The sequence below is a fragment of the Bremia lactucae genome, linkage group LG8 (genome assembly GCF_004359215.1).
Source record: "Bremia lactucae strain SF5 linkage group LG8, whole genome shotgun sequence".
NCBI lineage: Eukaryota > Oomycota > Peronosporomycetes > Peronosporales > Peronosporaceae > Bremia > Bremia lactucae.
The window spans coordinates 79,003-90,374 of NC_090617.1; the positions used below are offsets into that span (position 1 = coordinate 79,003).

At 48.5% G+C, this 11,372-nt stretch overlaps 3 protein-coding genes across 3 annotated transcripts; all 3 read right to left on the reverse strand.

Annotated features, from left to right (window-relative positions):
* Positions 1-3,545: 3,545 nt before the first annotated feature.
* On the reverse strand, positions 3,546-3,821 carry CCR75_008923 (uncharacterized protein; the record flags this gene model as incomplete). Its single annotated transcript, XM_067966970.1, has 1 exon — positions 3,546-3,821. The coding sequence occupies one exon, from the start codon at positions 3,819-3,821 to the stop codon at positions 3,546-3,548; it is 276 nt and encodes a 91-aa protein (XP_067823223.1).
* A 2,220-nt stretch (positions 3,822-6,041) lies between these two features.
* Positions 6,042-6,257, reverse strand: CCR75_008924 (uncharacterized protein; the record flags this gene model as incomplete). Its single annotated transcript, XM_067966971.1, has 1 exon — positions 6,042-6,257. The coding sequence occupies one exon, from the start codon at positions 6,255-6,257 to the stop codon at positions 6,042-6,044; it is 216 nt and encodes a 71-aa protein (XP_067823224.1).
* Positions 6,258-10,412: 4,155 nt separating this feature from the next.
* On the reverse strand, positions 10,413-10,750 carry CCR75_008925 (uncharacterized protein; the record flags this gene model as incomplete). The annotated part of the gene is made up of 2 exons (XM_067966972.1): positions 10,413-10,604; positions 10,655-10,750. The coding sequence occupies 2 exons, from the start codon at positions 10,748-10,750 to the stop codon at positions 10,413-10,415; spliced, it is 288 nt and encodes a 95-aa protein (XP_067823225.1).
* Positions 10,751-11,372: the final 622 nt, after the last annotated feature.

Here is an 11,372-nt window from a genome sequence, read left to right on the forward strand (position 1 = left end):
ATGGTGCATTTAGCACCATGTAAGACATCGATCACAGGCAAGGAGGCAGCTCTCTTGTTCCTGGATCATGTTTACCGACTACACGGGATGCCCGAGTCCATAGTATCGGACCGGGATCCTCGTTTTACGTCTGGTTTTTGGCGACATGTGTTTGAGCTGCTTGGTAGCAAGCTCCACATGTCGACCGCAGATCATCCCCAGACCGATGGCCAAACAGAACGTGCCAATCGGGTCGTGGCGGATGTCTTACGCACTATAGCAACTCCCAAAGAGTGGAGCAAGCAATTGCCCTTTGTGGAGTTCGCTATAAATAACAGTGTCCACGCCAGTACGGGTGAGACACCGTTTTATATTAACGGACTGCGCCATCCTCGGACGCCAGTCTCGTTTGTGCGCAGCCCGAGTCTTAGTGGGGGAGGGCCCCTCACTATGCTCGGTGCGAAAGAGGGACATAGTTTCGTCAATATGACGATGACCCATGAGGGTATCATCTCAAAGACAGAAACTTGCCCTAGTGACCCTGCCAGTTTAGCAGTGGTCAATAAAACTACGCCTTATGACCGACCTCTTGGCGGTATCATAGGCGAGTTTGATGCTAAAAGCGTGAGCGAGGCTCAACGCTTTGTGGATGAGCGATTAGCCATCACACGTAAAGTCCGTGACGCAATGGCAAGCGCACAGGACAAGCAAAAAGAATATGCGGACCGAAATGGTCGCAAAAACAATGAACGCTTTAGAGTGGGTGAAAAAGTACTATTAAGTACTGCTACCCTACCTAAAAATGCAATTTCTGTACTACCTGGAGGTACTACGAAGTTGTTGCCGCGTTTCATTGGGCCCTTTACGGTGGTTGAAGAGGTTGGAGACCTAAATTATAGGCTCACCCTTCCCCCGTATATGAAGACGCACCCCGTATTTTACGTGGGTCGTCTGAAACGGTATGTAGACCCAAATGAGGTCACATACCCCCATCTGGTTAAGGAGACCGATGGTGACGCCGACTGTGAGTCGAGCGTCGTTCGGGTGAGGGGGACGGTGAAGGCGAAAAGCTATCAGACCGACTCCTCCCTCCACGAACAGGACTTAGAGAGCGAGGGACATCACGCGAGTAACGCGGATCCCTCAGCATTATCCTCTCGAAAAGGTCCAAGCGAGTCTTCAGGCATTCATAACCCTGACAAGCCTTCGCTCGGACATCAACGAGATCCGAGTTCAGTCGTGAGACTTGACTCTCGAGATCCGCATTACGTCGTTCAGCAGCGCTGAACGCATGCGACTGAACGGACGAAGGTAAGGCAGCCGCGATTAGGTGGGCGAGATCGCCGCTCCTATCGGGCGCCACCGGCACTAATGGATGCGGGTGGGAATCAATGCTTCCTTGTTGGAAGGTTGCTTGCCCACCGCTCCGTGACGCAAGGGTACCAGATCCTCGTCCAATGGAAAGGTTACCCGAAGAGTTTTGACTCTTGGGAACCGATCGATACCCTACGTATTGATGTGCCCGGCTTGGTTGCTGCCAATGGAAAGGAGCACCAGCTGAGGCCACTTCGCTAGTCTCAAATGGACTAGCAGAAGCCGCGTAGTGAGAAGAAACAGGGGGTACAGTACCACCCATGATTTCTTTCACACGCAAACGGGCGAAATTAATTCGCTGCGACCGCTGTTTCATCACATCGGAATGTGGTTGAATGCGGCGCAGGAATTCCGCCTCGTATTGGTCGGGCGTTTCATTTGAACGCAACACGACCGGGATCGGGAAAATACGCCCAAGCGATTTTCCCTGAGCCCTCCATGATTGAAAGACGCCATAATAATTATGTGCGTCTACAAGAGCGCGCTCTAGGAGCGACGCTCTTGGCCCGTCTAAACGAGGCCATTTAGATGGAGGGGGCATCTTTAGAATGCCACCCGTCACATAGCCGCGTTCTAAACGACTGGCTTGTGACACTGACTGAGCACGTTCACGTGTCGTCGGCGGAGCTTTAGGCTCCGAATCCTCTATGTCAGAACCATTATGAAGTATGGTCTGAGCATAAGGCGTTGTGATAATACCCAACGGCGAAGCAGCTGCGCCTTTATGGGCAGCGCTCTCATTATCTGTCGATGGGACAGCATTCGTGAGCGATGCTGTCTCCATGTTGTGAGCCATGAGAGACGTTTGGATGGGCAATAATGCGCCATCATCATTCCTCATGAGCTCGTTGTCCGCATCCCTACTATGAGTTGACGGCAACGATGTCGACTCATTGTAGTCGACAATGAGCGACGGATCAACATCCTCACTGTTAAAGTGGGATGGATCCTTTAGCCCTGTTAACGCGACAGCAGCAGTGGCTATCGGCGTTCCGACTAAGGCATTTGACGCGGCCGGCGAATTAACGCGGCGCGTACGCTTAGTGCGAGGTTGAGTGGGCGTCTTCGCAGACGACCCACCAACCTGGCCCCTTTTAGGTGGCATCTTTGACGCCGTGTATGGAAACACGCGCGCTAGAGTGATCGAGTGAACTAGCGGCGCGTTAAGCTGCTCGCAGTTCCTCTCTCCTCTTTGTCGAATTTAAACATGTAAATTCGTTCTTAAAGAGGGGGATGGTGTAACGGGCTAGAGTTGCCCTAATGTTACACAGTCCCCATTAAGTACATTTGGTACTTAAGGGGATGGTCTATACTAAATAATAGTAATTAGACCCAACACTCGAGTGTGGTGCACATTTGTGACCAACCCTTGTGGATGTGATGCACATGGGTGCATTCACATTAGGAGGGATGACGGCTAGCGTCATCAGTTACGCGAGGTATCTACAAAGATACGCTCGCAATACATATTAAATAATATCTATAGAGATAACATTTTAATTGGTACAAATAGGTATTTATATTTAATTCTATTAAATATAAATCAGTCTGAAAATTACTACCTACTTGGTAAGTGCGCACGAGGAAACGGATTACCGCTCCCGTGACGTCACTTCACCAGAGTTCTTAGTGTGTTGGGTGAGGTCGCTTGCGCGCCCACCACAACTACCTCACTGCACGCAAGCTTCATCGCTGTGCTACGGTGTGTGCTTTAGTAGAGCGTGGCCGCATTACGACATGCCCGCCTACACGGTCCGTCCAAGGCATCATTCGCCAGTGCCTGAGCCAATTTCATGGCCTTACAGTTGCCAGATGCCGGCGAATTCACTTCGCACCTTCCAATTTGTGAGTCTCAATTTCCTGCGCTGTCATTGGCGACCGTTGGTCTGGCGGTCCAATGGGAACCGGTGAGTACCCAGGTAGGAGCACCTGCATTCAGAGCCGTATCAGCTTGCTGCGCTCCTGACAGTTCTTCGTCATCAGCACGGGGCTCGTAAGCATCCTTACTTCACCTCGAATTAAGATGTCCGTCCGACGCTTCTGTTAGCCCACCGTGAGGTAAATCTCCTGGCCCTGTCGGCACGGCTCTCCGCCGTAGAAGGTAAGGTCAGATCAATAGGCTCGTCACCCGATTGTCCAGCGAGATCCTTCCTTCGTGCCGGGACACCCTGTGATGGAACGTCACCACCCGATTACCTCTGTAAGACCCCAAAAATTATTTTAGTCCCTTTCAGCGTCACCTGCAATGCTCCTTTACGTGCCCACGATCGGCTCCCCGACTGCATCGGCGCCGTGAGCCCAGAATGGTTTTCTTGTGGCTCAGGCTCTGAAAGTACGGGCGTGCCGTTTCGAGTAACGGGACTTTTTCTGTCCTGTGCCGAGCCACCATTCTTTTCTTCTGTGATGTTGGCCGCTTGGCCCTTCATGTCGAGCTTAAAGTGTGAGGAATTAACAGCTTTAGCGGTCATTGATCATTTTTTGCCTCTCTCTGGAGCTCTCTGCCTCTCTCTGGAGCTTGAGACGTTAATGTGCAATTTGTTTGAGCTCCTCCAAGCTAAGAATTGGTTTCGCGAGATTCTCTAACGTGCACGTTTCTTCTTCCAGCTCCATACACCCACCCGAACCCTTAAGCTGGACATGTGCAGAGTTACAACGAGCGTAGATATGCTCACTACTGCCGCAACGGAGGCATTGCCTCCGTTGCGGCAGTAGATGACTTACGGTTATAGTGGTCCCGAACCACAAAATTCGGATAATCCCCATCTAAAAATGCCGGACAAATCAGCTAATTGAAAGAACACATTCCATGTTGTCAATGTCCTAGAGTGTGTTCAACATGTATCCAGGTCTTCTATTTAACGATTTCAAAATCTTGGCCTTGAGACATGCTGCCAATCACCCAATGTCGTTGAACATCATCAAATTTGACATGTATAGTGTACTCTGCTTCTTATAAGTTCCTGCTACATCAGGTCCCTGCTGTCGCAACCACGCCGAACCCCCTGTCATCCGCTGAACGTTCCGTAGCCGATTCATTGCTTTGCGCTACAGAATCTGCACTTCCGTGCAGTGTCCCGTGTAAAACCAGGAGTGCATCATCTTAGCCGCAGGCTAGTGGACTGCTGCCCGGTCGTACCTGCATAAACCGATTAAGTGTCAGAGCCATCTCCCTTTCTACCTGGGCTTGGACTGTGCAATCGCGTCCGCTCCTATCGCACCCAATACACATTTAAGAAGGGGGGGGCGGTCCTCTGATGACCTTCCACTCCAACTGGTACCTTCACGTAACGCACCCGGCCTCCGCTGCCCGTCCCTTTTCGTACCCAGCTGGCGTATCTATTTGATGGTGTTTGCGTCGTACTTCGCCGGATTTAACATGAATTTCTCAAACGTCCGTGTCCTGTGTGTTATTAAAACCGGCTCGTTTTGAGCAGTTACGTATGGGACAGTTTGCATTCACTGGTTTAAAACGGGTGCATTCGCCAACTTGTGCCTACTGGACAGCTTACAGATAATTTATTCGAATGCCCACTTAGTCGTATGAAAGTCATTACCTAATGCGTAAGCAAGCTTCTGCCAATCGTAAACGTGCCCCTTACGTCAACGAAAGCCTGTCGAAAAAGGCTAGCAGCCGTTAATTTCCGGCTTGTACCGCTTTGGAAATCTCTGCCGACTTGATGGAGGCTTTCGTGCCACAATAGGAATCGCCGAGTATACCACTAGAGAAAACTCCCGCAGCGTTGCTCTCCACGTTTCCACTGGACCCGCCTCCGTTGATCTCTAATGTCTTCTACTAGTGCCTCGAACATTTCCGCTGACGTCATTGTGATCTCGATCGGACTGGATGCTCGAGGACGCTCTTTAATCTGCATAAACCATAATCCTGGACCCGGAGTGCCCTCTTCTTCCTTCGCTAGCTACGCTTGACTGGTCGAGGCGGCCTCCGATGGCGGTCGGCGCGTCATGCCGCCGATTATATGAACGCCCCCTGCGGCTTGAGAACGACGTCCTCTGTTCCCAGATCCCTACATTCTCGTTCAGTCCTTGCATCATTGTAAAAACAAGAAGTAGAACTCGGCATGAAGGTCGGGAACCCAACAAAAGAAACGCCATACAAAAATGCTGCGGGAATTAGTGGAAGTGAAATGCTGGCGCTTCAGACAGCCTGGAAGAATGTAATTTGGATTCCTGAAACCTGAGGACGGAGTAGGCAAAGAAAAGCTCAATGATAAGGGCTTGAACGGCGAGTTAAGCTTGTTGTTTTTGATGGAAATCTGGTGCGAATTGGCGCAATATGGGATGAGTTGAGGCAAAAAAGCGCTGTATGCCCGGAGGATATCGTGCTCCACGAAAACATGAGACTTTAACTCGACGATATAATGCAGTGTTTGGGAGATGACAAGAGACCGCGCCGTAAGAAAGACTAGGTGGTAATCCCGGTTGCCGGAGGCAAGGAAGTATACCTAGGCGTTAGTGGCCAAGGGTTTTGAAACTGGAGTGCTTAATTTGGTTCGGTCAACTTAAAATAGCGACAAGATTAAGTTAGCTGGACTACCGCGAGCGACGCTCTCCCTGATGAACCGTGGCGGAATTCTCGAGGAGGACGTCAACATCGTCGCAGTCGTCGGCGAAAGCCACTTCGAGTAGAGATGCTGAAGTTCATCCAGCCATCCACCAGGTGGTTGGCTTTACAATTTACCGCCACCGGGTAGGCCGGGCAATCGGCTTAGTGCAGACGATTGGTGTGTGACAAATGACCACTCGATGAGCGAAGCCTTAGGCTCAGGCTTGAATATGCCGAGGCGGACGTCATCCGCAGCAGAAAAGCGAGTGTACAGGTCCAAGCCGCGTTGCGCATCGTTTGGCTCTTCAAGATCACTATAAGATAGCTCTTGGTTAACCATTCCTGAAAAGATTATCCAGTAATTTGAATGCAAATAGTGCTGAGAATAACTGATACCTCTATTTCCAAGATGCCAAGCGTTTTTAATTTGTCAATTACCTTTAAATTAGCAATTATATTTCAAAAATTCTAAAAGCTTCTATGTCAAAACCTAATAATACTTCCACGGCCATTTTTTGATGGATTTCATTAATAACATCTCTTCACTTATACAATATTAAAAAGGGTGCGACTATTGCCACATACATTTGACTACAGAACATCGCTGAATGGCTAATCGGTCGAAGATAATACGTTTGGTCGATAGTGTGGCATTTGTTTTGGCTCGTTCTACGTGAGATACATTATGCAGAAACAACTGCATCAAATAATAGAACTTGTTATATACACTCTCTTTCGATTATGTACCAATTACCGGTGGACACGGGGACCAGCACGGACGACGAGTAGAGTCTACCGTTCAGCGGCATAACCTTACTCGATTCAATGACGTAGTAATATTTCCTATGAGAGGATTATCGATTATTATTCCTTATAGGAGGAAAATAATAAACAAGTACAAAATTGTAATCTATATTAATGACTTACTCATTTGAGTGATCTTGAATAGAGAGCGATCGAACGAATGAGTTCGGTTGTAGGCGGGCCAGCCGTTGTCGCCATGCTGTTCACTCTGGAAAAAGATGAACAGCATGCGGCCATGGCCGAGTTCGCACAACTCGAACTTGACGGGACTCGATAGATAGTATCCTTGCTTCACCGGCAAGGCTCTCAATACTCGAAGGTGTTCAGAGAACAGGTGGCTCAACAATTGGAACTGTTGAGACACAGCATAATAATGCTGCTAATGGGCCAACGCTTTCGCGTCAACCCGATGGATTAAAGATTGGAATCTTTTAGTTTAAGGTAGTCGAAGCCGACTTCCTTTTAAGATGGTTCGTCGAGTTAGACGATGCCATAAAAGCTCGCCGTATCAGTGACGATGCGACGAAAGTGAAATTTGGCATGTCCAACTTAGCCGGACGTGCAAGTCTTGGGCCTTGGGCTCAAGCTTCACGACACATTATTGTTTGGGTCGTATGAGGTCTTTGAGAACCGCCTCAGACAAAAAAACTTAGCCGCCACGTGTCAAGTTCAGGGCTCTGGCTGAGCTCCTGGATTTAAAGCAGGGCAAGCATGACATTCACACTTATGCCCTATATGCACGATACCTGGTCAGTTGTATCGTTAGTCTTCCAATTGATGAACAAACGCAGGTGACTGTGTTTATACAAGGTCTTGCAGACGGACGTGTTAAGACCCACCTGTTCCGGCTAGAATAAAAGTCGCTCGATCAAGCGGTCTTTATAGACTTTCGTCCACTCGGGTGCATATCGTCCGAGGCGACTAAAGAACGGAGGTCCAGAACCCATGGATCTCTCGTATATTGAGAGCAAGAAAACTCGCTCTTCAAGTTATAAACGGTTACAAAAATGTAATTGTTGTCAGAAGATGGGCCACTACGCCTACGAGTGTAGTGCCCCTCAGCCAGTGCCTTTTAACACTAAGCGAAACGACCGATTTCTCGCCAGGGACAGCGGATGACGCGAACCCGACGCTGTTGCGAAATAGCTAGGCAACTCGTTAAATACGATTAGGCCTTTTGACGAACGTTTCTCCTCACACACAAGCCATGTGTGTAACTGTTCCAGGGGATGAGGTTAATCTCATCTATTAAAAATAAAAGTGTCAAATAAGTTGCCACATTAGCCCCTAGTCATTGTGGGGCGTCGAACAATTTCTTGGACGCCAACCGCTAGAAGATCGCAGACTCATATTCATTGAGCACGATATCCCTGTAACGAGGATGACAGTGCACCTAGCAGCAGGCGCATTTACAACAGTAAGAAACGTGTAGAAGTTGGTGCCCAATACATTTTAAAGGGTAAACAGCAAGATGATGATTTCATCGTACTAGATTTGGATGGCAAATTTGTTGTCATCCTTGGATTATCATGGCTCAAAAAAGTACGAGCCATGCATAAATTGGTAGCATCAAGCCGTGACGATGCCTGCCTCTAGTTCATCAGATGGCCAACCGATGAACGTCTTGGAGCGTCCACAAACGTGTAAATGTCCTACGAGTGAGTGCGATGGCCTCATTTGTGGACCGGTCGTTAACATGTCTGCACAAAGACCTCAGTGTGAATACCCGACACGTTGTGGAATTAGATCCCGACGGCTGTGCACAAGCACAGGCAGTGTCGAAGTTCGACCACTCGAATAAGTTGAGTGGTGCGAAACAAGGATGCTTGCTTGGAAAGCAACATCCAAGAATATTTGAAACGCCCGACTATAAATGACAGTGCGAAAGTCCTAGATTGACTGAGAGTCGATCATAGAGGATCTCGCTGTGGTAGTGCAACCACAGCTAGAGGTAGTTGGGGAGGTCTCACCAAATAATTTATGTGGGAATAAACCCCGGAAACCTGTGCTCGAAGGTTCCCAGGTACCTTTGGAAATAAGTTCTTAAGAGAAACAGAGACAAGAAATGTCTTAGTAAACAATTGATTAAGTGTAGGCTTGATCAGCGACGCCGAGGTTAACTTCGGAGATAACTCAATTGTCAACGCTAGAACTGAAACGGTTCTTGCGTGATCTGCGTAGTGGCAAAGTCAAGCAGATCTGCGTTCTTGTCACAGATGACAACTACGTGGCCGATATTCGGTCGGCAATAGTAGTTCCAGAGAACGAACGTGTTCTCAGCAGCTCATCGCTGGACGAAAGTGTCCTCGATGAGAAGACTCGGATTGAATGTTTACGTCCCAATCCTTGGTGTCTTTGAAGACGAACCCTTTACATAAGGATTTAATAGAAATTTAAGGAAATCTATCCTGAGTCTGTACCGTGCGAGTCGCCTAAGGATAAAGGCACTCGACACAAAATCGACCCAATTTCAGGTTCGAAATGCTGTGTCATGAAACAATGGCCATTGCCTCGTGAGCAAGTACTAGCGATCGACAAATTCTTTGCCAATCGCTTAGCAGCGGGCCATGTGAGGGAGTCAACTTCCGCACATAAATCACCGACATTCTGTGTGTTAATGCAACAGAAGGATGGCGGATTCTGCATGCATTGAATAAATTGAGCGCTACAACTGTACCGGCTCATACGCCGACACCATGGAAAGACATAATCATTGATGGTATTTCAAAGAGTACTATCTTTTCGTCAATGGATTGATGGATGGATTTTATCAGATCCTTATGTGTGAACAAGATATTTCGTTCACAGCAATAACCATTCCAAGCGGTGTCCTATGGGAGTGGCCAGTTATGCCACAGGGACTTAGTAATGCCGCTGCGACATATAACAGATGTGACACTAAGAAGTTAAGATCGGTGCGGGATTTTGCACCGAGCTATTTTGACGAAGTCTTCGTTCATCGCAGACCCAAGAACGGAAAGTCGGATGTTGAAGTACATCGTACTCACGTCCGAAAGACTCTTACATTTATACCACATCCGCACGCTCATGACCATCGACGTAAACGCCTCTTCCACCGCCATGTGCAAAATATTACAATGCTTGACCATGTAACTTCTGGCAGTTTCACATGAATTTGAAGACCGGGGTCAAATCCCAGATCTTCGCAGCAAAAGTCACTCTCAGTTTGTGCGTGTGCAGAGGTTGCGTCTTGTTTGCACCTTGGCTTACCTGGAACGATGATCTGGTTGAAATATTCTGAAAGTGCTTTCGGCGACATCTTGAACTTGTGCAGGCGAAGATTGGACTGTATCTGAAGAAAAATATCCTTGTCATCGATCGAGAAGCTGGTCTTAATGTGCTTCCCGCGATAACTGAATTGGAACGGTTTGCACGAAGAGTACTTTAACGGCTAAAATCTAGGACTCACGGTTATGGCACGAGACTTCGTAAAATCCGCCGCCCATCGTCGAAGGCACCGTGCAAAATATACGCCGCGTTCACAGCTGGAAGAAATGGCGGCAGCGGCCTTCATGCGCGTAAACCGCTTTTCGATCATGTTGAGATAACAGGTCAGCTATTTTAAACGTAGAAGGGTCACGTTGTCCGTATGTTCTTTCTGGGAACAGATAAAGGCGCGCTTAATTGCAGCAAGGGTGTGGTTTCCCGCAAGTTCAGTCTCCTCGTCGACCTAGTCTTCCTTCTCTTCTGGCTGTTCTCCTTCTTTCGGTCCGTCATTGTTGTTGTCCTCTTCGTGTCGAGGGTCAACTGCAGCAAAATAGTTCGTTATCTTCGCCGAGCCTTTCGCAGCTTGCTTGCTTGCCGCTTGCTTTCGAAAGAATGTCCGCCTTGAGAGCTCACACCGTAGGCCGGCCGCTGGTTTCTTCGCACTTGCTCATGGCAGCAAATAGCTTTGCAAACGTGAGAGTTTACGGTTCCACCTTTAGTCGCCAATTGAAAACCATCTGTCCTCGTCATCGGCGCCTGCTTCCTGGGTGTTTCCGTCTTCCGGATAAGCATTTCCGTCATGTCGAGAGACAAGAAGGTAAACACACGTCACTAACCAACTGCTTCGAGTCCCAAACGCTTTTCAGCTTTGGCTTGAGACATCCGCGTAGAGTGACATTTTCACTTAGAAACTTGCGGCATGTCCGAGTTGTCTGTGGAGAAATCGCTTTACCGCTTAAGATGCAGCGCGGCAAAGATGTGGGAGGGCTGGAAAGGCTATGACCAATCAAAGGCTCATCCTGTAGCCGGGCACGTCTTAATGCGGTAACGCTCTACGTTGGCACACACCCTAGCACAGCGAGGGAGCAGTTACACCGTATTCCCTTGCGTGCAGTGAAAACGTTGTGGTGGGCGCGTTAGCGGCCTCACCCAACGCACTAAGTACTCTAGTAAAGTGTCGTCACGGGAGCGGTAATCCGGCTCCTCGTGCGCACTTACTAAGTAGGAAGTAGTTTTCAGACTGATTTATATTAATAGTATTAAATATAAATACCTATTTACCAATCAAAAATGTCATATCTGTAGATAACACTATTATGTATGGCGAGCGTATCTTTCTAGATACCTCGCGTACCGGATGACGCTAGCCGTTATCCCTCCTAATATGAATGCACCTATGTACATCACATACACAAGGGTTGGT